Here is a 25,799-nt window from a genome sequence, read left to right as displayed (position 1 = left end):
GCGCAGCGGGGAGGGCCGAGGACCGAGCTGAGACACGTGGGTAAAGTGAAGGGACCTGGGAGAGCAGGAGGGGAGGTGAGGGAAGAGGACAGACCGTGGGGGAGCAGGGTTGGGCGGGAAGCCAGGTGGGGGGAGGGGTCCAGGCACGGGTCAGATGCCAAGTTAGATGCAGCTGGAGCTGCGGGGGCCTGTCCAAGAGCTGGGGCTTCCGCTTGGCTGGTGTCCAGAACCACAGAGCCTAGGAGAGCTGTCCATGGTGGGGGCGCCGGGCCTGGCACCTCCGTGACCCCATCTGTGACGCGGGGGGTGGTCCTTTTTGGGAATTGGTGGGGGGGGGGCAAGAGGTGATGGCTGCAAAGGGTTTATCGCCAGTCTTGGTCCGTGACTATAATTACACCATGGGGGGGACAAAGACCACACCCTCAGCCAGACCCGAGACCCCCTCACAGGGGACAGCCCCGAGCAGAGGCGCCAGGACTTGCTGCTGCAGGAGGCTGGGAGGTTGGCTGCAGGCCGCTGGGCAGTCAGGGGCTTGTGAGAGGAGGGGTTTGGGGGTTGGGGAGCTCCACCCGGCCGTCCCCCCAGCCTTCAGGGACACACAGAGTGACCTTGGGGCCTCCTGGGGCCTCAGTCTGCACGTGCGGCCCCTGCCCCCCTCACTCTGTTCTCCCCTGACATCCGCCAGAACATGGAGAAGGTGATCGTGCCGTCGGTGACGCTCATCGTGGGCTGCGGCGTGTCGTCCCTGACCCTGCTCATGCTGATCATCATCTACGTCTCCGTGTGGAGGTGCTGCCTGCGCCCTGGCTCCCAGGAAGGGGTGGCTGGGCCAGTCTCATCCTGTCTCATCCAGGGCGGCCATGGGGGTGGGGTGGCCTGGAACCCCCTTCCTTCTCTGGTCTCTTGTCACCACCGCCATACCCTCCCCTGCCCTCTGCCATCACGACAGACAGGACCCCTCCCTCCACCTCTGCCACGCCTTCACCCCCATCCCCCTCACTCACCCACATCCCCACGCTGCTGGTTCTAGGTTCCTGACTGAGGGCTGCTCCGCAGACCCTGCCCGGCGCGTGCAGGCCAGGGATGGACGGGGCCAGCGCTTTCTGCTCCTACCTCCCTGGGGCCCCACTCCCTCCTGCCCCCTGAATGCACTCCCTGGCAGGTGCCAGCCCTGAGCCTGCTCCAAGCTTGGCACCTGCCCCTGGACCACCCGGGTCCCCATGGCCCCCTGATTGCTCTGTCTGTCCTGTCACCAGGATGGGCAAGGCTATGGCCTTCTTGGACCCCAAGGTCAGGTGTCAGGGCGGAAAACTCTGCTCACGCCCTGCCCTGTACCACCTCCCCCAGGCCCCAGGGCCTCATCGCGGGACGCCTTTGCCCCCTGGGTGCTCTCTGTCCAGTTCGGCCTGTGGGGTGGGTGCAGGGCAGTGTCAGGGCGTCTGATGCCCTGAGAATCTCATCTGAGCTGGTCACCAGCCAAGGGGTGAGGGACGTGCATGCAGAGGTGTGGGCCTCAGTCAGGCCCAGGCAGCCACAAATGTGTGTGAGAATGTGTGAGTGCACACGTGTGTGGCGGGGTGAATCCCATCTCCTTGCCTCCAGTGCCCCACTTTGAGCCCATTGAGCAGACGTTTGGGATGAGGAGAGTGAACTCAAGGTCACCCACCAGGCAGCCGCCCACTGGGCCCAGCTGGGACTCCCATTGTGTCCAGCTCCCTGGGCAGCACGGTGTCAGCTGGTAATTGGAACTGATGCCGCACCCCGAGGCCAGCAACGAGAGGTCGATGTGGCTGGTGGGGAGGGGTGACCTGTACTTCCTGGCGACTGGGTGGCTATGAGCAGCAGCCACCCCTCCTCTGTCCTGCCCCAGGGTGGAGGCGCCCAGAGAGCCAGCTGACCCAGAAATGCCAGCATTCAGTGCCCATCCCACCGGCGCTCATCAGACCATGTGTCCTGAAGCCCCTGTGGGCCTGCTTGGCCCCCTGGCCCAGCCCCTGCCCTGAGACGTTCGTTTCCCAAGACATCTGGTTTCGGGGAGGCCCCTCCAGCTCTGCTGAATGCAGTTCTGAGGTTTTCACCCCATTTCCAAAGTGCCCTCTTCTCGAGCTCTGCTGGCCATCACTGCTCCTCATCAGGAAGTGGAGACCCAGAGAGGGGATGTGACCCATCCAAGGTCACACACCACATCAGGCTACACATCGTGGCCCTGCACCCTTTCCTCGCCACCTGCCTGGATCTCAGCCCCCAGGGCTGCTGGGGACACTTCGCTGGGAAATGGGGGAACAGAAGCAATGATGGCTGATGCTTCTTGCATCCTAGTTCTTTCATCTTAGCCACAGCCCTGAGCAGCAGGTGCTGTTACCCCGATCCCATCCCACAGATGGAGAGACCGAGGCACAGAGAGGTTGAGTCGCTTGCCCAGGGTTATACAGCCAGAACGTGGCTGAGCCACTGCAGGCATGGGCTCTGCAGCCCCCACTCGGAACCACTTCTCACTTCAAATTAGGGATCAGACAGGGCGGGCAAGTTTGCAGTGACTGGGGTGTGGCTGGGGTGAAAGCCAGGAACAGGCAGACAGTGAGACCCTGGGAATGAGCTGTGTCTGAGGGGTGGAGTGGCAGGGGGAGGATCTTGCATTCCTCAAGAAGAGCCTTCCCCAGCAGGAATGTGCGGCAGTGCTCAGTGGCTCCCTAGGGCTCTCCCTAGCACCTGACTCTGTGCTGAAATTTCATATGTGGTGGAGTGTAAGTGGTGATCGTCGTGATGGTGGTGCTGATGGTGATGGTGCTGATGCTGGTAGTGGCGGTGCTGATCCTAGTGGTGGCAGTGCTGATGCTCATGGTGGTGGCGGTGGTGCTGGTGGTGCTGGTGGCGATGGTGATGCTGGTGGCAGTGGTGGCCGTGGTGGTGGTGGTGATGGTGCTGGTGCTGATGTTGATGGTGGTGGTACTGATGCTGGTGGTGGTGGCGGTAGTGTGGTGCTGGTGCTGGTGCTGATGGTGCTGCTGTTGCTGATGGTGGTGGTGGTGCTGGTGCTGGTGGCAATGGTGATGGTGGTGGCAGTGGTGGCCGTGGTGGTGGTGGTGACGGTGCTGGTGGTGCTGGTGGTGCTGGTGATGGTGCTGGTGGTGGTGCCGATCCTGGCGCTGGTGGTGGTGATGATGGTGACAATGGTCATGGTCGTGGTGATGGTGATGGTGGTGATGATGGTGACGATGGTCGTGGTAGTGGTGCTGGTGGTGATGATGGTGACGATGGTCATGGTAGTGGTGATGGTGATGGTGGTGATGATGGTGACGATGGTCGTGGTGATGGTGCTGGTGGTGGTGCTGGTGCTTGTGCTGCTACTGATGCTGGTGCTGGTGGCAATGGTGATGTTGATGGCAGTGGTGGCGGTGGTGCTGGTGATGGTGATGGTGCTGATGGTGGTGGTGCTGGTGCTGGTGCTGTGTTGGTTCTGGTGCTGGTGGTGGCAGCGGCACCGATGACAGTGGCGGCAGCAGTGTCTGCGGGGAGGAGGTGGCACCCTCGTTTTGGTGTGGCCACAGGACCCCAGTCTTGTGAAGCGAGGCCCTGTTGGGTGCTGACCGTGCACCTCCCTCCCTCTCCCACAGGTACATCCGCTCAGAGCGCTCCGTCATCCTCATCAATTTCTGCTTGTCCATCATCTCCTCCAACGCCCTCATCCTCATCGGGCAGACCCAGACCCGCAACAAGGTAGGTGGCCTTGGCCCTATCACGCACCTCCCGTCATCCCTGGGTGTGGTGTGGTGGGGTGAGGGTGGTCATGGTGATGACCCCCAGCAGGGGCCTAGACCTGGGATCTTTGGGATGCTCAGGGAAGAGGGCTGCAGAGCCCTGTGCAATCCTGTGCTCTCCACCTCGGGCCATGGCAGCCAGGCGGCTCAGGCCCGAGGGGGCTGTCACCTAGCAAGCATGGGCCTGGGGGCTTGGTGTCCAGAGTCTCCAGCTAGACTGGTGCTTCATGATGAGCCAGCTCTAGCCCCCTGTCCCCGGCCCACCAACGGGCCAGGTTCTGTCTGACCTTGTCTGTGCCTTGCCGGGTGGCCTTCGGGTGACTTACTCTCTCTGGGCCTCGAGTTCACCACCTACTGAACAGGTGGGCTCGACCCAGGACTTCTGAGTGGGCTGCTTGCGGGCATCTGGTGTGACTGTGAATGGGGGGCTGAGGAAGACAGGGAGGGAGGGGTGTCTGTCCCTAGCGATTTGTGGGCAGGGTCACGCGAGCACGCACCAGGATGCTTAGACCTTGCACAGCCCATCTCAGGGCAGTGGCGGGCAGCCCCTCGGTGGCCTGCCTGGGCACTGGATGTGGTCCCAGCAGCGGGCGCCAGGCTTGGGCCTCTCTTGGCTGCGCTGGGCCTTCACGCGGGGTGGGCGCAGGGCCAGGCGGGCAAGCACCTGCCAGCCTCGCCTGCCCGCCCGCCCAGGTGGTGTGCACGCTGGTGGCCGCCTTCCTGCACTTCTTCTTCCTGTCCTCCTTCTGCTGGGTGCTCACCGAGGCCTGGCAGTCCTACATGGCCGTGACGGGCCGCCTCCGGAACCGCCTCATCCGCAAGCGCTTCCTCTGCCTGGGCTGGGGTGAGCTCTGGCCGTGGGCCTGGCCCCCGCAGCCCCTCCCCTCTCCCATCCCTCTGGGGTCTCTTGGCGCTCCCTGGGCGGGCACTCTCCCGGGCCATCATCATCCGTAGGGCTGCCAGATGCAACGTGGACGCTAGGTTCCATCTGAATTCCAAATAAAGCATAGTGTTTTAGTGTAAGTCTACGCCCCGTTGAACGTTTGGGATTTAACTTATGCTAAGAAACGTTTCCTTTTTCATCTGAGGTTCAACATGACTGGGTGTCCTGCATTTTATTTGCAGATCTGGCTGCCCTGTCCCCAGTTCTCTCGGTCCTCACCCATGATTCCCTCCTGTTCCCTCTCTCACACACTTGGGGTCACCCCCTGTTTGGGGACCTCAGAGGCGCGTTTCTGGCCCCGCCCTCTGCTGGCAGGGCTGGAGGGAGGCAGAGGGCGGACAGGGAGCTGGGCACGGTGGTGGGGCCCAACTCCCTTTCTTTCTCGTCCTTCCCCAGGGCTCCCTGCACTGGTCGTGGCCATTTCCGTGGGATTTACCAAGGCCAAAGGGTACAGCACCGTGAACTAGTGAGTCGGGGCGGGGTGGGGACGTGGTGGAGGCCACACGGCCCCCCCAGACCCTCCCACCACCCTAGAAGGTGAGGGCTGGCCGGGCACCCATCTCTCCGATGAGAAAGCCCAGGCTGGGAGAGGGCGGGGCCTGGGAGCTGGAGGCCGGGCTCCTCAGGCAGCCTCCTCCGTCCCATCGCCAGCTCCTCCTGGCAGTGGGCAGTGGGATCGAGAGACGTGGGGCTTGGGGCCATTGGAGCCTCCCTCCTTCTCCTCACGTGGCACTGGACAGGTCCTTAGTCTCTCAGAGCCTCAGTTTCCCCATCTGCACGATAGGGCATTTACCCTTGCACAAGGGGAATTGTGTGGCCCCTCGGGAAGGCAGGCAGGTGGGGGTGGCTGTTTTACAAATAAAGTCACTGAGGCCCTGAAGGTCAGCTGGGCCAGGTCCTGGGGGCCTTGAATGCCAAGCCAGGAAGTTGGGGTTAGAGGCAGTGTGGCTCCCAGGGTCGGGGGAGAGGAACTGAGGCCTGGAGGGGCTGTGGCTGCGGGGATGGGCAAGAACAGGACAGCAAGAGGCAGGAGGAAGGGCTGGTGAGGCTGCGCAGGCTTGGCTCACTCTGGAGCCCCAGGGGACAGGATGTGGCCAGGCCCTGGAGCACCGCTCCCCCTGGGCGGTGGGGGGCAGCAGACGTGAACGAGGACCCGGTTACTGGAAGCCCAGTAGGGTGAGTGCTGGGAGGGAAATATGGACACCGCCCGCAGACCTGAGAGGAAGGAGCACCCAGCCTACAGGGTCAGAGGATCAGGAGAAGATGGGACGTTGAAGTGGGGTTCTGAAGGGCCGAGAGGAGTTTGTTGGACGAACAGCCTGGCGTAGGGTGCTCGGGGCAGAGAAGGCATCATGTGGAGATTGCCGTGTCCTCACTGGGCTCAGGGTTCCTGTGGGCCCGCATGGGTGGCATCTCGGAGATTTGGGGAAGTGTGGGGCTGGTGACTGAGCGTGGGGAGGGACCAGACCGACGTGTGAGCAGAGGACCAGGTGCCGAGGCCATGGGGCCTGCGCGGGTGGGCGGACGAGGGCCAGGCCTGGGACCCAGCCTCACGTTCTGGTGTCATGTTGGGAGGGAGGGTCTGCCCAGGAGATTGGTGAGAGTTTAGGAGAGGAGAGCCGGGGGGCAGAGCGGCCAGGGCCCTTTCATCCGGCCCCCTGCTGAGCGGCTCTGAACAGGTGTGCCCCTGCCCTTCCGTCTGTGAACTGGGGGGACGATGCCGCCCGGCTCACCAGGATGCTGAAGCTCAGGAGTGAGCGTGAGGTGTTGTGCGCAGAGGCACCTGTCAGCGCTGGCCGGCCTCTGCCACTTCTCCTGGGAGGCCGGCGAGGTGCGCTCTGTGACGGGGGAGGCGGTGCTAACCGGCCTGTCTCCCTCCCCAGCTGCTGGCTCTCCCTGGAGGGGGGACTGCTGTATGCCTTCGTGGGACCGGCCGCCGCTGTCGTGCTGGTACTGACCCCGCCCCGCCATCCCGGGCTGGGCCCCTTGCTCTCCCTGGGCTGGGCCTTGGGCTGTGCCTGCTGCCCCAATCAGGGTTGGTTGTCCTGGTCACTAGAGGGTGGGCGCCATCCTCTGTTCCTCCGACTTCCCACTGGGGTGCAGAGGCTGGGCTGCGGTGGCAGCCTTTTATTGCTGTCAACACAACTTGCCTGATTATTGGGCACCGGCTGTGTACCTGCCAGGAGGTGCGTGTGGGTTTGATGAGTGAGTGACGGGGTGGTGGGGGCTGTTGGGCAGATGGATGGCTGGGGCCACAGGGGTGTGGGCCGGGCCTGGGCACTGATCCGGAGGCTGGCTGGGCTGGGCTTCTCCCTTGACAGGCCACCAGCCCCGCCCCTGGAGAAGGCAGCAGCTCTCCTCCATGGGCCCTCCGCGTTTTCCTTCCCGCTGTTTCTGCCTTTGTTTGGTGAGGGATGCGGGACAGCGCTGTGTGGCTCTGGGGCTGTTCTGCCCTGGTTGCTGATGAGCAGGGGCAGCTCGGGGCTTGACCAAGCTCGCCGGGCTCCATTGGCCTGGCTCTGGGCCCATCTCGCCCTCCCCTCCCTCCTGTCCCCAGGAGAGGGCATCGGGTGTCCGCACAGGCCGATGCTGCCTTGTTGGGGGCGTGGTGCCAGGCTTGGGCACAGGCTGGACGTGGCAGAGAACATTGCAGCCAGGGCACCCAGGGGGAGGCCGAGTCCACAAGGGACGCGTTGGGGGAGCCTGGGTAGGGGCAGAGGCGGGGGGGCAGTGTCCTTGGGCCAGCCCCACATCCTCTCCACAGCCCCAGCCCAGAATCCCAGCTCCTTTATTCCTCGAAGGCACTGGGCAGGGAGAGGCCTGCGTGCTGTGCATTTCAATGCTGGCAAGTCAATGGCCCTGGTGCCATTTGAAGGGCTGGCTCCCCAGCAGGGATCGGAGGGGCAGGTGTCAGAGGCAAGAGCCCCCATCCCCCCACGTCCCTCCCACAATGCATGGCAAGGGCAGGGGCTGGTTCTGAGCGTCTGTGGGACCCCTTCTGTAACGTGGGGACATGCAGTCAAGGCTGAGCACAGAGTCTGCTGCAGGTGGGTGGTGATGACTGATGTCCTGCCTGCGTCTGCCCTGGCTGCGTCAGAAGACGAGGCCACGCCGGAAGGACACTTCCACTGTCAGGCCCCAAGCGTTGGGCGCCGCTGTCTGGGGACTTCATTCACCTGGTGGTGGAGGGCAGGGCCCAGGCCGGCCGTCCTCTGTAGCTGTGCACTCCAGAGCTGTGGGGCTGCCGGGCCTGGGTCTCCCTGTACCAACAGGCCCAGGGTCACAGGTCCAGGGATCCACAGGGTCCCAGGGTCCCTGAAACACAGCAACGTGGCTGGGGGGGTCAAGCCGGGCGCCCCAGTCAGGCAGCCCCCCTGCAGAGTTGGAGCCGAGGGAGGGCGTGCAGGGGAGGGAGGGTGTGAGCTGGGGGCCTGGCCCACCCAGCGGAGAAGGTGGGAGGAGGGTCTCCAGGGCCGTGGAAGCGGCTGGCCAGGGCGCCCTGGGGACAGCTTCTCTTGTCATAGGCGGTGGCTCAGGCAGCAGCATAGACTTACCTTGGCACCAAGAAGTACTTCCTGGGTGCAGGCACCCGGCAGTGGGGGTCAGGGAAGATGTCCGCTGGGAGGGCGGCTCTGAGTTAAGGTCTCTGAAGGGCTGCCTGGGGCGGAGGGCGCAGCGGGGTGGCCCAGCAGAGCCAGGTCAGGGAAGGTGCCCCCAAGATGGGCCTCCAGGAGGGCCCTGGTGCAGAGCGAGTTCCTTGTCGTGGGAGGATGCGAGGAACAGGGCTGCTCAGAGGTGGGAGCACGGCTGAGCCTGGATGTGGGCAGCTGCTGGACTGGACGTCGCCTGAGCTCCCTTCTGTGGTCTGAACAGGGTGACTGCCCAGCAGTCGCATGCTTGACTCTGATCAGCCCCGCTGTGGACAGGGCCAGGCTCGCCCCCACCCCAGCCTGACCTCTCACCTCTAGGCTCTGTCCCTGTTGGGATCCCGGCTTCAGAAACTGCTGCTGACCACAGTGGGGACAGCAGATAGGCCTCTGGGCCGTGCACTGCAGCCCACCCCTGGGACCCAGCCCCAGGCAGCCACCATGTCCAGCCTGCGGGGAGAGCCGCTCGTGTCACCTTCGGAGCCCAGCGCATGGGAGGGTCACGTGGGAGCCCTGAGCTGCAGTGCCCGGCCTTGTCAGGGGCATGGGGCACGGAGAGCCCCGCCTGACAGATGATGTTCTAGAAGGAGATGAGGGAAGGGGGCGAGAGTGCAGGCCGATTGCTGCTTCCCCAAGCCTCGTCTCCCAATGGGAGTGGGGCGCAGGGCCACCCTGTGCTGGCCCCGTGCTGCAGGCAGAGCGCGAGCTGAGCCCCGGTTTGGAGCCTGGAGTCCCCGCCCTCGCTTTGTGTTCACCGTCCCCGGCTGCTGGCCTGGGCTGGCGCTGGGGGTGACTCGCTGGTCCAGTGCGGGCGCCCCCGCCCCCACACCCAGCTCCTCTGTGCCTGGCAGGTGAACATGGTCATCGGGATCCTGGTGTTCAACAAGCTCGTGTCCAAAGACGGCATCACGGACAAGAAACTGAAGGAGCGGGCAGGGTAGGACCGGGGCCATGCGGCTCCTCGCCCGCTTTGAGTCGAAAAGACCCAGGGCCCCCCCTCCCCCAAGGAGGTGGGGAAACTGACACACAGAGGTCTGCATAGGCTCACAGCCAGCCCCTGCCTTGCTCTGTGCCTCGGTTTCTCCATCTGACCTGTGATGGTGCCGGGGCCGTATAAAGTCCTCAGAAACAGTGAAACAGCCCCCACCCCTGCCAGGCCCATCAGGGATGGGGGAGGGTGCCCCAGCCTCCCTCTTCCCTGTCACGGGGTTGAGTGACCCCAAGCCAGGATGCAGCCTGCTCGTCCTGGGGGTGCCTTCAGCCTGGGGAGGAGAACGCAGGCCAGCCGCCTGCTCCTCCCCGCTGGCCAGAGGGCACGCGGCGCTGGGGCGGCTGGGTGGTGCCCAGCGGTGGCAGGGAGTGTGCTTGGGAAGGTGCACCTACAACCTGCTGGGGACCCAAGCCCCAAGGTCATGGGGGGAGGTCAACTCCGGGCCGGGGCAGGCGCGCCCCCTCTCTGACCTGCCGCAGCCCTCTGAGCCCTCCGCACCTCACCTCCGCCTGCTGCTGTGTCTCTCCCTCTGCCCTGGCCACTGTCTTTGTGGGGTCCCCGCCCCGCCCTGCCGCCCTCCCTGCCTGTCTTGCTCAGTCTCTGTGTCTGTCTCTCTTGTCTTTCCCCTCTCCTGCTCCTGCTTTTCCCAGTGAACAAAGCTTCAGGAAACCTTCCCCTCAGGTCCCTGGTGCAGGGTTCTGCTCCCAGTTAGGAACCTGCTGCCCTGTCTGGGGGAGGCGTGTGACCGTGGAGTCCCGCAGGCGCGGGCAGCCTGGCCTCGTGGTCCGTGGGCCTGGGCCCCCGCTCCCTGGGCCTCAGGTCCTGGTCTGTGTAGTGGGGATTGGCAGGCCTCACCCCAGAACATACTGTTACCCACCCATGCTCCTGGGACAGTGGGTCACACACTAAAGAGGCCCCCAGGGCTGCGCAGCGGGCTCAGGGCGCTGCAGACCATCCCGGCCATGCACTGTCCAGGCAGCTGTCGTGCAGGGCTCACCCTGCGCCGGCCCTGTGTTGCGTGCTATCTGCGGTCACCCTGGAGGCAGGGCTGTCGTTCCCATCGTACAGCTGAGCATTCTGAAGTTCAGGCAGGGGAGTGGCTGGCGGGGCGGGGTTCAAGCCAGGTCAGGCGGACACTGGAGGCCAGCGTGTCCGAGTGGCTACCGCCTCGTTGGGCCCCTTCTCCAGTGTGTGCTGGGTGCAGCGGCTCAGAAGCACACCCAGACTCGTCCATGTGGCTGTGCACAGAGGAAGCACCCCGTGCACTGCTCTGTGCCCAACTGCACGCACACGCATGCGTACACACGGCCTGTGGGAGGCCGCTGCCCGGGTAGCTCACAGACCCCTCAGCTGACTGGCTCCTGGGTCCCCTGCTCCCTGGCTGGGGCAGCATGTAGTCAGACCAGATACTGGGGACCCCAGGGAAGAGGCAGCGGGCTCACTCTGGGATTTCTGCTGCTTTGTGTGAGTGTAGGCCGATAGTTCACCCTCAACGGGGCACGCACGCACACGGGGGCCAGCCCTGCCCTCCCCTCCCACCCAGGCCCTGGTCGGCCCACATACCCTGCACTAGGCTCTCCTCGCCCCAGGCTCTGGGTGCAGCAGGTGGAAAGAGGCCCTGAGGACGCCCCCAGCCCCACCCGAGCACCCTCGGACCCATCCCTCCCACCGCACCCCTCCCAGGACCCTGTCCCACCCATTTGCTGTCTCAGACCCCATCCCCACCCGCCCCATACTAGGACCTTGTCTCCCCGTCCTAGGACCCTGACCCCCCCACAGGATCCTGTCTCCCCACCCAGGACCCTGTCTCCACTCACCCAGCACCCCATCACCACTCCCGCCAGCATCCCCCCAGGACCCTATTCCCCCCAGAATCCCATCCCCACTCCAGGACCTGGTCCCGCACCCCCACGACCCCTCCCCCCCAGGACCCGGCCCCCCAGGGAGGCTTGGGCTGGCCCACTGTCTGGTTGGTTTTGGTTCGCCCGCGATCGGTTTCTGTGAGAACAGTGTCTGCTTCTGTCTCAGCCTTTTAATTTCACTTGCAGTCAGCTGCCCCAGGCCCCCCTCGGGCGTGCCCTCAAATGTGCTGAGTGTGGAGCCCTCTCTGCGGCCGACGCCACCTCTGAAGCCGCCAGTAACGCCATGTTAGTGCCTCTCATCGCCAGCGCCCGCCCGCAGGGCCCTGCTCTCCTCTGAGCTACATTTTGTTTGTTTTAAGCTTTTCCTGTCATTTCTGTCATCTCTGCCGTCCACCCTGGGGTTCCTAGGCAGCCCCTGCCCGGCCTCCCCGGCTCTGCTCCCCGCCAGGCTGCCCTCTGCTGTCCTCCGGGCCTCAAGGTACCGACCAACCGGAGGGCAGGATGTCGGCCAGGCCTCCGGCCGCGGGCAACATGTGGCCGTGGACAGGACGGGGCTGTGGTCCGTGCGAGAACGTGGTCAGCTGGTGGCCATCGTCAGTGTGAGGCCGTGCTGGGGTCAGGGCTCTGAGTGTGTAAGGGCGTGTGATGTGCAAGATGATTGTGAGAGTGCGTGTGAGTGTGTTCACGTGTGTGTGTGCATGTTGGTGATCATCACGAGAGTGTGAATGTGAATGGGAGAGAGTCAGTCATGGCCACGGAAACAGGCAGCCGGCTAGGGGCCAGCTGGCTCGTTGGGTGACCCCGGGCAGCCACAGGCGCTGTTTGTAGGACAGGGACAGTGGGGCCTGGGGCCTGGGGCCTGGGGCGGAGGCTAGACCCGGAGCGAGCTTGGCACAATTGACTCGAGAGTGGCCGGGTCATCTTGTCCCCAGACCCGCACATCCCCTGGGGCCGGCCTGTGTCTGCTCCCTGAGCTGGGCCCTGGGGCCCAGGGTTCCAGGAGCCCCGTGGAGAGGGCCCTCCTGGCCGTAGGAAGCACCTGACCTAAGGTGACTCGGGTTCAGGGCAGCACTGGTTGGATGGGCAGAAGCCTCTGGCTGGGAGGGTGGGGCGGAGATGAGGTGTCAGCGGGCAGCTCCCTGGTGCCTGGCGCTGCCCCCCACACCGGCTGCTGATGGATGGAGCAGCGCCCCGTGGTCTCAGCGGGGCCTCCTGTGTTCCGCCCAAGCCTTGGCGGCAGAGGCACCACTTCACCCTGAGGGGCGGGGGTCTCGAGAAGCCTGGAGGGACATTACCTGCGTGGTCACACAGCAGTCGGAGGCCCTGCTCCCCCAACGTCTGCACTCAAAGTGCCCCCCAGCCCAGGGGCACCTGATTTTCCAAGGGGACAGAAGTTGCCCTCTCCCTGGCGGCTCCTCTGCGCCCCTCTGATGGCGCCCGACCTTCGGGTTTCTCCGCGAGGCCTCTGCGGGGTGTTTCAGAGGCTGGGCTGCAGGAATTCAGTACCTTACGGTCCCTAGGCCCCGGCATCGGGATGTGAACACGCCGGTCGAGGGAGGATGAGGGAAGATGGGTCACGGCAGGATGAGAAGCTTCGGCGGGGGAGGGCTCTGCCCCTCCTGCTCAGAACGTGGGTGCGGAGGTGGCCAGGTGTCCCTCCTACCTTGGAAGGGAGGAGAGAGACCCTTGGGCCCCACCAGCCACGGGGGCGAAACTGAGGCCTAGCCCCAGAAGGGGCACAGGGCGGCTGTCAGGGTGTGCAAGGTTGATGGAGGGCCCCCTGGGCCGGCTCTGGGCTGGGTGCAGGCCCAGCAGGCATGGAGGGAGGTGAGCACCATGGCCGGTTCCTCCTCAGTGGGCGGGGGTCCTGGAAAGGGAGGCAAGGAGGGGGCGGGGAGGTCTGGCTCTGGAGCCCATGCTGTGCCCAGGAGTGAAGAGGGGTGGGGACTCCGGTAGCCATCCCCTGGGGACTCCATCCTGGAGAAGAGACAGGAGTGGGTCTGGGACGGAGACCTGGGTCCTGGAAGAGGGCTGAGGCGGGATGGGAAGGATGCTGGTGTCTGCACTGGGCGGGGCCACAGACAGGGGGCCCTGCAGGCCTCCACCCGAGGGCATGCGGCTTCGGTGCTGAGCCACGTTGGAGAGCGTGGAAGAGCGGAGTATGCGGGTTGTGGTGCACCCCGGGCCCCTGGCCAAGGCCCTGCTGGTTAGTCCCAGCCGGATGCAACCCTCTCAGCCCCTCTCCCACCAGCCCGGTGCCCCTGGCTCCTCCCTGGTGGCCCTGCCGTGTTCCGTGACCCCCACTGCGTGCTCTCCTGTCACTTCTGCCCCACCTGCTTCTGCCACATCCATAGGAGGAGGGTGAGCTGTGAGGGAGGAGGGGACGCCGGCCCCTCCCTGGCCACAGGGACAGGGACCCATCAGCCCCTCGGAGCCTCTGCAGGCAGTTACGGGCCCCTGGGGCGGAGCTTGCCCTAGCTGTCGTCCTCAGGCCATGGTGGCCCCCAGAGTCCTAGTAGTGGTGAGGATGGGATTAGGTGCATTTCTCAGACACCTGCTGTGCACCAGGCACCCTGCTGGTGCTCGCTCTGTCCCCACAACAGCCCCTTGAGGTGACACAGTGTCCCCTTAGTACAGATGAGGAGACAGGCTCCGGGTGGCCACACATTTAGCCCACGGTGGTGCAGCGCAGTGCCTACTGTAGGGGCGCTCCTGGAGGGCTTCCTGGAGGAGGGGGTGAGGGCTGCAGGGCAGAGGCAGCTCTTCCCCTGGGGATGGGCAGAGCGGGGCCCGCCAAGAGGAAGGAGCACCTGTTGGTCTCTCTGTCTGTGTGTCTGTCTGTCTCTGCCCTGGTCCTCTCCTTGCCTGGCCTGTCTCCTGTCTCCTCCCTCGCAGGATCCCTTGCTGGTCCTCCCTGAGCCCTCTGTCCCTCTCTGTCTCCCTCCCTCTCTCTGTCCAGAGCTCAGAGGCCTGGCCCAGTGCCCTCCTCCGTGGCGTCTTGCAGTTTGGGCCCTGGACCCCTGGCTGGGGGCCTGAGGGCCCCGGGAGCTGGAGCCAGCAGGGGCTCCTCCCCTCCCTGTGGCTTCCTGGACAGTCCGGAGCCTGGGTCTCCTGGAGAGCGCCCTCCCTGCCGTGTCTGGCCCCTCGGGACCACCCTCTTGAGCCCCAGCTCCTCGGGCTGAGGGGTGGGGGTGCTGGCAGGACGCTGCTGCCCAGGAGAGAGGGTCTCCAGGGAGAGGATGGGAGCGGTGGGGAGCCCAGGGAGCTGTGCCCACGTGGGAAGGGCAGCCCGGGTGCCAGGGAGGGAGATGGGCTGGGGCCGCGGGGGTTGGGCCCCAGGGTCCGGGGCAGCCCTGATGCCTGCCGCCCGCCGCCCGTCCACCCGCAGGGCCTCGCTGTGGAGCTCCTGCGTGGTGCTGCCGCTGCTGGCGCTGACCTGGATGTCGGCCGTGCTCGCCGTCACCGACCGCCGCTCCGCGCTCTTCCAGATCCTCTTCGCTGTCTTCGACTCGCTGGAGGGCTTCGTCATCGTGATGGTGCACTGCATCCTGCGGAGAGAGGTGGGCCGGCCCGGCGGGGCAGGCGCCCGCCCGAGCTGGGCTCCTCTGTCGGGAGGAGTCTGGATGAGGCCGGGAAGAGGGGGGTGCGACTTCCATGGCCCCTGACCCTCCCGAGGGGTCAGACTTGCGTCCAGCACGCAGCCAAGGTCCCGAGAACGGTCAGCCGTTGTTAGAACAGCTTCCTCCCAGGGACGCCCTGCGCCCGGGCTGGAGCAGACGGGGTGGGGGCTCCGTCCTCCGGGGCCTACAGGAAGGAGAGCCGCTGGAGACGCAGCTTTCACGGCGGCTGAGATTCCCGTTCTGGCGTTTCCTGGACCTCTCCAGAAGGTGGCGGGAGAAGGTCCTCACCAGACTCCATCCCAACGACCACCTGGCTGGTAGCCATGATTACGGTGGTGTGCCCGGATCTTAGAGGGACCACAATGTGAAAAGGTGGCCCTCTTGATGTCGACAGAGTGGGCTCCTCCTTCAAGGCCGTGTGGAGAGCAGTGAGGGAGAGCAGGGCAGCCGAGGGCGCGGGACGCCGGCTGGACTGGCTTTGGCGCCAGGACGGCAGCGGAGGCTGAAGGGGCAGGAGCAGGTGGGCAGACGTGTGGGGTCAGCTCCACTTCCCCTGGAAATGCCTAGAAAGATGGCAAAGGGATGTTTTAAAGCGAGATATGAAAGGATAAAGAAAACCACAGGAGGCGACAGCATCAAAGCCTGGGAGGCTGGGAGGCGGGTGCATAAGTGCTCGTGGACTCGGCCGGCCCACAGGAGCCCGTGTGCATCTGGCAGTGGGGCCATGCAGCAGCTGCTGCACGCCGCTGAAGCCCAGGGCACTTGTGGAAGCACAGCCGCCAGGGCCCAGGGGTGCTGAGGGGAGGCCCGGAGTGGACGCCTGGTTATCCATCGCCTGGGCGGCAGCTTCGATCCCCACTGAACTGGCAGTGCTGCCCCCCAGCCCCCCACCTGGAGCATTGCTCTGCAGGAGTGGACACTGGGCCCTGGCCTGGGGAGGCCCTGCACATCTGAAGGTGGGAACGTCATACTGAAACGATTGAGGGGAGCCCGCGTGCTGACCCCCAGTCTCCCTGTCAGCTGAGGCCCCCGGCTCATTCCTGCGGGGTCCCCCTCTCCAGGGACTCTGACCACAAGGAAGGAGGAGGATGGAGACCGGAAGTTGCTAACGTGGCAACGGCCCCAGTCGCTCCTGAGGGTCCAGTGCTCAAATCCTGAGGACGGGAGGAGAGGCTGCGCTGGCAGAGCCACAAACGCCACCAGCCATGGGCCACAGACATAGGCCAGGAAGAAGAGACTCCGCAGACCCGCGTGACATCTGCGGAGAGAAGCGCTCGCTCACAGGGCCCAGCACCCACATGCGCCAGGCCCTGGCCCCCGATTTACTCGGGTTGGTGATTCGCACGACAGCCCCACAGCACACTTACGCCCACGCCCCTCACCAGACGGGCCAGCTCCGGCCAGCACGGACCTTGTCGCCATGGGTGGGTCTGAGCCCAGAGCCACACTCTGACCGGGCTCTAGGGTCACCCTCTTGGCCCTCGGCCGCCTGGCTTCTGTGAAACAAGAACAGCAGGTAACACAAAAGGAACGTGCTGAGGACGGAGAGGGAGCTGTAGAAATTAAAAATGCAAGAGCTGACACTGAAGAGCCCAGGAGATGGCAGACCCGGCTGTGTGTACCGAGGAGAGAAGGGGGGTTGGAAAACATCAGAAGGTGGCTTCTGAAGGGCCGCCTGGTTGACAATGGGAGGCGCAGGGCGAGGCTTGGTGCCAGGGTGGAGGCAGTGATGTCTGCGGCCGAGCCGGCTCCCCAGGAGAGACAGGTGCCCCCCTCGGGAAGGCAGCACCTGGGGGCAGGGCAGAGGAGATCCCACACATGTGCCCCTGCTTTGGGTGGGCAGAGGACACGTGGGTCAGATGTCTCCATCAGGCCCCGTGTGTGGGGTCCATACTGCAGGGGCCCTGCCGTCTGGGCCAGCTCAGGCGTGGGCCTCCATCCTCATGCCTCCGTGGGGAGGGCTGCAGGGGGCGCTGGGGAGGCCACACCAGGCAGCCCCAGCCAGCCCTATGGCATGGAACATTCTAGCAGGTGGACAAGTAAGATCCTCATCTGCTCCGATGGAGCCTGGGCTCCTGGGGGAGCAGAGTCGGGTGATGCTGGCCCAGGCCGTCTTCCTGGAGGAGGAGCTAGGAGGCAGGTGCTCTGGGAGTCCCAGCTCCTTTTCCTGCTGGCAGAGAAACTGCTTTCTCATCTGCCGTCTCCTGGATTGTGGCCTGCCCCCTCAGGGCACACAGTAGGCGCTTAGCAAGTGTTGGCTGGGCAGGTCAGGGAGCACAGGATGGAAGGAGGCATTTCTGCAGTGGAGGGGGGCCCAGGGGCTGGCTGGTGTCCATGGCTCCGAGGCCAGCAAGACCCTGGCCTTGCCTCTGACCCGCTCTGTGGCCCTGGGTAAGTCTGTAGCCCTCTCTGGACCTCAGTGTCCCCGTTGCACGATGAGAAGGGTGCACAGACTGGCTGAGCCCCTCCCCGCAGCATAAGCTCAGTGGCCAGGGTAAGCCAGGACAGGTCCATGGCTCCATGGTGAGTCGCTGTCTGGGGGCCAGGATATATTGCTTCAGGACACCTCCTCCAGGAAGTCTTCGGTGCTTTCACAGCCCCTGCACATTCATTTATTCAGTTTGCACGTTGTGGTCCTAAGCAACAGCTCCCTATGGATGGGCACTCTGCACACTGCCACCCCAGGGCCCAGAGAGCACCCCTGGGTGGCCATGGTACTGGCAGATGCCTCCCTGGATAAGCAGGTCTCTCCTCCTCCAACGGCTCCTCCCTGTTAATAGGCTCTGTGCTGGCTGCTCGGTGGCTCCTCATGCGCGGAGCCATCATCACCATCCATTCTGAAGAGTCTGGGGCCACAATGGTGCAGTTCCCCTGGAGGGAGCAAGCTGTGCCCATGACACAGCTTGTCCTCGCGCACCATGGCGCCCAGCTCCCGTGGACACGCTCTCCCCGCCAGGAGCCTTGTGCACGCTCAGGCTGGGTGCCCCCGAGGGTCGGAGCGGAGGCCATGGGTGACTCAGGCCAAGTCTGGACACAAGTGACCCTCCCAGCTCGATGGTCGCTTCTTACCCACGGGCTCTGGCCGGGAGGGCCGGCAGCATTCCTCAGCGGCCGGAGCTCCACGTCTCTGAGTTTTCATGCCCCAGAGGGCGAGGGAGCATCTCAGAGACGAGAGGGTGGCCGGGCCCGCCCCACGGCCCTCGGCCTGTGTGAATCTGCAGCCGCCCCTCACCGAGAGGCCGCACCCAGCTCACCCTCGCCTCCCCAGCCTTGTGCCTGTGGGCGTGGGCTGCCCGTCGATGCCTTTGCTCTCCCTCTCCAGGTCCAGGATGCTGTGAAGTGCCGCGTGGTCGATCGCCAGGAGGAGGGCAACGGGGACTCGGGCGGCTCCTTCCAGAATGGCCACGCCCAGCTCATGGTAGGGCTTGGAGCCAGGGGCACACGTGGCCCCCACTTGGTGCCCCCACCAGGCGTCTCCGGTCATCCCTCTGCCCAAAGCTTCACTAGCCCCCAGCAACCCCATTAGGAGGAAGTCCAAGCCCAGTTTGAAGTTGGGGAAACAGGATCGCCAAGGTGAAACTCCTGGTCTAGGGTTTGGGATGGGCGGGGTCGAGTCGAGGAGTCTGGGCGGGGCTGGCGGCCACCCCATGCCCAACCCTGGCACCAGCAGTGCCGTGGGGCGGCCCTCACCTCACGCCTCTCCACACGCCTTCCCCGCCTTCTCAGTGCCCTCACGCTCGGCCGGGAACGGAACTTGGCTTGCTCGGCCTCCACCCGGGACCTGTCGTGGCCTTGTCTCCACCAGGTCCTCTCAGGACCTGAGCCCCTGGTCCTCCAGCATCACACACACCCTCCGGCCGCAGGCCCTGCAACACCCTGCCTGCTCCTGCTGCCCACTTTGCACTGGGATGTCCCCTCCTCCAGGGGGCCCTCCCTGATGGCCCATCAGGCTGCCTGTTCAGGCCCTAGTAGCACCCTGGGTGAATTCTCCTCCCTGTCGTTCGGCATCTGCTACCGCCGGGTGCCCCCAGCGCACAGTGCGCCTGGCAGGCAGGAGGTGCTCATTCAGCCTTTGGGTGCCCGGCCACCTCCTGGGGGTTGTGAGGGTCACAGGCAGGGCCTCAGCAGATGCCAGTGGCCAACCCCGGGGAGGCTGCTGGCATCCTTGGGGGTGAGGGCAGGGGCAGGCTGTAGGAGGAGGCTGGATCCTGGATCCCCTGACACTTCTCCTGGCCTGATCTCTGACCTCTGGGGGAAGCCCTTGTGGTCTTCCAGCTGACTCGATGTCTGCATTTGCAGGGAAGGAGGCTCCAGGCTTGAGATTGAGGGCCCGGCCCTCCCCTGGGCCCCACAGCCCAGCCTGGGTGGCCCACGCCTGTTCCCCAGCTGGCCGAGCTCCCTGAGGGCAGGGCCAGGGTGGCCCTGCCATCTCCCAGCTCCTAGCCTGCTCCACCACTGCTGCAGGGCAGCTGGTCCCACCCTGGCACCAGACATCTGCGTCCCAGCCCCACCCCACCTCTCCCTGGCCGCTGGCCTGCATTTCCGCATACCCAGGGCTGTGGTGAGGACTGAAGAGGTGACGTGGGGCAGGACCCTGTGCCTGGCATGTGGGCGGATCGCAGCCTGGGCAGCAGGGGCTCTGGCCTGGGCTCTCTGTGTGCCCTGCCCCGTTGGAGGGACAGAGCTCTTGTACCGAGGTCAGGGGCCAGGGGTCGGAGGAGACTGAGGCCGGAGGGCAAGAGCGTGAGCGAGCTGTGGTGGGACTGGCTTCCCGCTTCCCAGCTAATCCACGAATGCTTTAGAGGGAGGACGTGCTCTCGTGTGCAAGCACGCAAACACATGTGCACACACAGCTACACGAACGCGCACACACGGGAAGAGCGCGCAGAGGCGCAGCCGCCCGTCTGGGAATCGCTTCATGTGAGCACAGCAGACACGGGTGTCCTTGAGCACATGGACCCCCTTAGCCGTCAGCACGCACACACACACGTGCGCACGCACATGCCCTCCAAGGTGCGGCTGCAGCTCCAGCCTGGCCCTCCCCCTGCCCGCAGGCGGGACCCGCCCGCCCCTCGCCCACGGGCCTTCGCCCCGCCTCTCTGTCTTGCAGACCGACTTCGAGAAGGACGTGGATCTGGCCTGTAGATCAGGTGAGCGCCTGACAGGTGAGAGCCACAGGGGGCCTTGCCTGGGCCTGCTTCTTGTTTCTCTTTTCTCCATGCATCTGTCTGTTCATTCGTCTGTCTTCATCCCGCCCCTTCCCCCCACAGCCCCCACCGCGGCCCTGGAGCCCTGGTCTGAGCCAGGAGGTGGGGACGAGTGCCCCCATCAGGGCCTGGGCCGCCTCCGCGCCTGCCCATAGCCCCTGCTCCCTGGAGGCTGCAGGCAGGGTTGGTGGGGCATGAGCAGAAGCCTCTGGAAAACTGTCCTGGAGCTCGGGCTCGGCGGCTGCGGGCTGTCCAATGCTGCTGGAGCTCTCAGCGCCCCCGGGGCTGCCCTGGCCCTCTGCTCTCTCCTCGTGCCCCTGATTCTCAGCACCCACACGCCCTTCTATCTTGGCCCTCCAGCCTCCTGGGAGCAGCAGCGAGGCTGGGCAAGCTCCATGTGAGACCTGCAGCTGCCCCGCTCCCCACCCAGCCTCCACCCTGCAGTCCCCCACCCCCTCACCCCTGCCTGCCCTCCCTCAAGGGCCTGTGTTCTGTGTTGCCTTCATTTCTTCATCGTTAGTTCATTGTGGAGGACGGGTGGGGAACGTCAATGGGAGCAGGAGGAAAGCAGGGAGAAGAACCCAAAGCTGAGCCCTGGATTCGCCATGGGCTTCCTGGGAGCAAGTGCAAAAAGGCAATCAATCGTCCAATAAAAGGAAGCCCCCCCAAGTGTCATAGTTCTGTGAGCCAAGTGCCTGGGGAAGTGGCAGGCAGTGTCTTTCTGGACTGGGGAGGCCCAACCAGTCTTCTGGCCTGTCAGATATTTAAGGAGCGTTTTCTCTTAGAGATAGCCATCGGGGAGGGGCTGGGACAGCCCTGGTGGGAAATGTCAGCTGCTGCCAGGTGAACCCCAGGAGGACTTCCTGGAGGAGGTAACCTCTGGCTTGGGCTAGGCAGGAAGTAAACAGAACATCCTTCCTGGCCCCTCTTAATCTCATGTGCTCTAGTCAACCTCCCTGGGAGGTGACTCCAACACTTGGGGGGTCTTAGGGGCTTGGGCTCAGCCCTGTTTGGGCCATACTGGCCTCTGTGAGCCTCTGGTTCCTTCCTTGTTGGTCACATGGCCCAGCCTGGCCTGTGGCCTCTTGAGCAGCAAGTGGCTGGCAGCTGGGGATGGGGGTCACACATATAACCAAGAGCTGAGTGTGCAGAGAAGCAGTGACCTGCCCAGGCAGGCAAGGAGCAGGGGGGGCACCCCCACGAGTGCATGGGACCCCTGCGGCTGGGTTGATGCAGGGGTGTGCACAGCCTGGTCACGGCTAGACTCTGGCTCTGAGGCGGACTGGGAGACCTCGATGGGAGTGACGTGCAGGGGAGAGGCCGTGAGGGAGGGGCCTTTCCTGACCCTGCTCATGCCCCACTGATCCTGCCCACCTGCTGCCCAAGGAAAATGGCAGTCCCCTGTTGGGCCGCGTGGAATGGGGCAGGGAGTGGACGTCCAAGGGCTGGAGAGAAGGGCCTGGGACCTGCGGCTGTCAGGAGCGGGTGGTGGGGAGGACCAGGGGAGGGCGGGTGGCCGCTGGCATGTGCTGCTTGGGGGCTGTGTGCTGACAGGTGGCTGCAGGGAGCAAGTGGCGAGCGCTGGTGTCTGGGAGCTGGGCAGGGGTATGGCGTGGCAGCCCCCGCACCAGGCCAGCTCAGGGAGAGCCTGCAGGCAGAGCAGGTTTCCTGAGGATGGGCCCCGAGTGAGGGGTCAGAGGTCAGGGCGGCCTGGTCCTCACTCAGCTGAACAGACGAGAGGGGTGGCTAAGCAGAGAGGGTGCTGGCCCCCCAGGGACAGGTTGTCCTGCCCACGGCGAGGAGCTATGTCCCCGCACTGGCCCTTGGCAGCTGCTGGGAAGGGCAGTGCGTGGGTGGAGGTCACCTGTCCCCTTGCAGAGGAGGACAGAGAGGCACCCCTGCGTGCCAGCCTTGTGTGAAAGGGCAAAGGAACCCCCGGTGCCACAGCAGACACAATGGGGTGTGCCTGAGATCACCCAGCAGGTGGGGCCACGCGGGACCTGGTGGCTCCCCCGGCTCCGGGCCGTCCTGACGCCCTCGCCTGTCCCCACAGTGCTGAACAAGGACATCGCGGCCTGCCGCACAGCCACCATCACAGGCACGCTCAAGCGGCCGTCGCTGCCGGAGGAGGAGAAGCGGAAGCTGGCCCACGCCAAGGCGCCGCCCCCCAACTTCAACAGCCTGCCGGCCAACGTGTCCAAGCTCCACCTGCACGGCTCGCCCCGCTGCCCGGGCGGCCCCCTGCCCGACTTCCCCAACCACTCGCTGACCCTCAAGAAGGACAGGGCGCCCAAGTCCTTCATCGGCGACGGGGACATCTTCAAGAAGCTGGACTCGGAGCTGAGCCGGGCCCAGGAGAAGGCCCTGGACACGAGCTACGTGATCTTGCCCACGGCCACGGCCACGCTGCGGCCCAAGCCCCAGGAGGAGCCCAAGTACAGCATCCACATCGACCAGATGCCCCAGACGCGCCTCATCCACCTCAACATGGCCCCAGAGGCCGGACTTCCCGCCCGCAGCCCGCCCTCCCGCCAGCCCCCTGAGGCGCCCCCCGCCCAGCCCCCACCACCGCCCCCGCCACCCCCACCCCCCCAGCAGCCTCTGCCCCCACCGCCCACCCTGGAGCCGGCACCCCCCAGCCTGGGGGAGCCCGGAGAGGCCGCCGCCCACCCAGGGCCCAGTGCCGGGACTGGGACCAGGAACGAGAATGTCTCCACCTTGTCCGTGAGCTCCCTGGAGGTGAGGGCCCAGGCGGCGGGGCAGGGCGCATGGTGGGCCCATGGTTGGGGCTGTGGCTCCACAGGTGGGGCTGGCAGCCAGCGTAGGAATGCCAGCACCCTGGCTCACCTCTGCTGCAAGTGTCCCCTTGGCAAGAGGGGAGACTGAGACCTGTGTGGGAGGGCTTTGCCTTCTTGCCCCTGCGCACCCACCTGCATGGCTAGGAGGGGCAGAGTCTGTCCTAGGACCCAGGGGTCCCCACTCTGCGAGGGAGCCGCCTTATCTGCTCTCCAGCCATACTCCCCGGGCCCTCTCCGGCGCTCCTGATAGCAAACCACAAACCACGGCCCTGCAGTGGTGGTCTCACCTGTTGCAGAGGGGCTCAGGGGCCCACAGCCTGGACTCACCCAGCTGCACTTGAGCTGGCCCTGCCTTCTGCCCAGCCTCTTCCCCTAGAGCCCCCAGCTACACCCCCATTGTCTCAGGGCACAGAGAACCACAGCTCGAGGGCACCAGAGCCGTGTCCCGCAGGGCTTGGCTGGGCCCCCCGGCAGGCATGGGGTGAGGGGTCCTCAGTCTCCCCGGTCCTCAGGTGAGGAGAGCCTGGACTGGTGGTCTGGGGGAGTCAAGGGAACTGGTTGCAAATGGGCGCAAACTCCTTCTCCCCACAGAGGCGGAAATCGCGGTACGCAGAACTGGACTTTGAGGTGGGTCCTCGTGTCCCTTCCCCAGAGCACCTGGGCCCCCAGCTCTGGCCCTTCCAACAGGCAGGGAGGGGGCTGAGGAGGACCCCGCCCTGGCCCGGAGGCCACGAGCGCAGGCAGCCCTGCTCCTGGCTCAAGACTCGCTGTCCCTCCTCCCCCTTCAGAAAATCATGCACACGCGCAAGCGGCACCAGGACATGTTCCAGGACCTGAACCGGAAGTTGCAGCACGCAGAGAAGGACAAGGAGCCGCTGGGCCCGGAGAGCAAGGTCTGGAGGGCGGGGCGGGGCCGGGGAGCCGGGGGTGGGGAGGGGGTGGGGAGAGGGCGGGGCCGCGAGCGCTGTGGGCGGAGGGGGGTGGGCCCTGGGAGCTGTGGCTGGGGAGAGAGGGCGGGGCCGAGGGGCAGGGCCGCGAGGGCTATGGACGGGCCGCGAGAGCTGGGGACGGGGCTGGGGAGCTATGGACAATCGCGGGGGCTGTGGACGGAGGGGGGCGGGGCCTGGGGGGCTGTGGCTGGGGAGAGAGGGCGGGGCCGAGGGGCAGGGCCGGCGAGAGCTATGGGCGGGGCCACGACATCTGGGGGCGGGGCCGGGGAGCTGGGGGTGGGGCTGGAGAGTTGTGGACAGTCGCGGGGGCTGTGGGCGGGGAGGGGCGAGGCCTAGGAGCTGGGGCGGGGAGAGGGGGCGGAGCCGAGGGGCAGGGCTGCGGGAGCTGTGGGCTGTGGGTGGGGCGAAGGGCGGGGCCACGGGGCGGGCGGAGGGGGAGCCCTTAGGTAAGGTTGCCTTCTCCCTGCTTCCTTTTCTCCAACTTCATCCACATGTTCATTCATTTGCTCAGTCTTTCCCAAGGCCTGGCCTGACCGAGGCCATGCTAGACCTTGGAGGGACAGGACAGGCAGATGCGTGTGTCCCAGGGGCCCGGTCTGGAAGGGTAGGCAGCATACTGGGGTGCAGCTGGGGCTGAGTCAGCCTGCACAGGCTGCCCTCCGGAGAAGGGTAACAGCCAAGCCAAACGAGGGGTGCCGAGCAGGCAGGGGCCTCCAGGCTGCCCTCCTCTGCAAGCCGTCCCCAGGCGGTGACGCACTGGTGGGGGCCGCACACTTGTGCAGTCTGGGAAAAGCTCTGCTCCCGTGCTTCTGTGCTGGCCTCTCCTTATTGCCCCACTCCTCCTTTCCTTCCGCTCCCTTCCTCACCGTTTTGATTCTTGTCTGCATCGTTCTCTCCCCTCCCCATGTGTTCTTGCTCTGTCTCTCCATCTGGGCCCGCACCCCCTCACCGCCGCTGGCCAGCAGCCAGAAAAGCAGCAGACGCCCAACAAGCGGCCCTGGGAGAGCCTTCGGAAAGCCCATGGGACGCCCGCGTGGGTGAAGAAGGAGCTGGAGCCCCTGCCGCCGACCCCACTGGAGCTGCGGAACGTGGAGTGGGAGAAGTCGGGCGCCACGATCCCGCTGGTGGGCCAGGACATCATCGACCTCCAGACTGAGGTCTGAGCGGGTGGGTGGCGGCCACGCACCGGGCCACGGAGGAGGGATGCTGCTCTGCCCGCTCCTGCCGCAGGACGGGCACAGACACGCTCGCGGGCGGCGGGCCAGGCCCGCGCCCCAGCCTCAGGGCGCTCGGACGGCGGCCAGGCAGAGGCCCGCAGTGCTGGGACCAGAGCCAGACAGGACAGGAGGTGGCGGCGGCCCAGGCGGGCACAGGGCTCCAGAGGCCAGAAGGTGCCTCAGACTCTGCCCTCCTCAAGCCCAGCCCCGGCGGGCGGGCGGGCGAGCGGGCAGGCGCGGCCAGCAGCCAGACTGGCGCGGACAGCATCCCTGGACGTCCGCCTGAGCTGCTGCGACAGAGGACCAGCCTGCTTGGCCCAGCGGGCCCGGCACCGTTTTTTAGACACCCCCACCCCTCCGGAAGCAGCCAACCCCCACCCCTCCAGGGCCCGGGGCCCCTCCCCAGCCCGGGCGAGAGCACAGCCCTCTCACTTGCACCGCCCTCGGGGGCGGGACTAGAAGCCCACTCCAGGAAGAAGCAGGGTGGGGAATCTATTTTTTCTCTCCTTTTCTTTTCTTCAATAAAAAGAATTAAAAAACCATGTCCTATGTGTGTGGCCTTTCTCTGTGCAGTTCCCAATCCGTGGCCCCGTTGGTCTGGGGGTGGGCTTCACTGACCAGTCTTAGTCCCCCAGCCAGCGTCAGGGAGGGCTGGGGGATGCCTGGTAGGCACCACGGCTCCTCCCCAGCCGTCAGCTCTGCCTCGGTGTCAGGGTGTCAGGAGTGGACTCTGTGGGCCGTGACCCCCAGGCCAGCAGTCATGCGGCCCCCAGGCATCTCATCCCCCAAGGGGGCTTCCAGGGGAC

The 25,799-nt window shown here is 65.5% G+C and overlaps 1 protein-coding gene across 1 annotated transcript in view; it reads left to right on the top strand.

Moving 5' to 3' along the window:
* ADGRB1 (adhesion G protein-coupled receptor B1) overlaps positions 1-25,535 on the top strand; it is a 72,223-nt gene extending 46,688 nt beyond the window's left edge. Inside the window, exons 19-32 of the mRNA XM_046642494.1 lie at positions 686-789; positions 3,615-3,717; positions 4,452-4,602; positions 5,098-5,167; positions 6,585-6,651; positions 9,200-9,285; positions 11,388-11,486; positions 14,590-14,761; positions 18,144-18,239; positions 19,932-19,986; positions 22,082-22,767; positions 23,418-23,453; positions 23,615-23,719; positions 24,739-25,535. Coding sequence (XP_046498450.1) covers positions 686-789; positions 3,615-3,717; positions 4,452-4,602; positions 5,098-5,167; positions 6,585-6,651; positions 9,200-9,285; positions 11,388-11,486; positions 14,590-14,761; positions 18,144-18,239; positions 19,932-19,986; positions 22,082-22,767; positions 23,418-23,453; positions 23,615-23,719; positions 24,739-24,939 — 2,031 coding nt within the window. The 3' untranslated portion in view covers positions 24,940-25,535. The remainder of the gene's footprint in view (positions 1-685; positions 790-3,614; positions 3,718-4,451; positions 4,603-5,097; positions 5,168-6,584; positions 6,652-9,199; positions 9,286-11,387; positions 11,487-14,589; positions 14,762-18,143; positions 18,240-19,931; positions 19,987-22,081; positions 22,768-23,417; positions 23,454-23,614; positions 23,720-24,738) is intronic.
* The last annotated feature ends 264 nt before the right edge of the window (positions 25,536-25,799 follow it).

This window comes from Equus quagga, chromosome 16 (assembly GCF_021613505.1).
Source record: "Equus quagga isolate Etosha38 chromosome 16, UCLA_HA_Equagga_1.0, whole genome shotgun sequence".
Lineage (NCBI taxonomy): Eukaryota > Metazoa > Chordata > Mammalia > Perissodactyla > Equidae > Equus > Equus quagga.
Note: the sequence above shows the minus strand (reverse complement) of the source record. Positions and strands in the feature narration are given on the sequence as shown.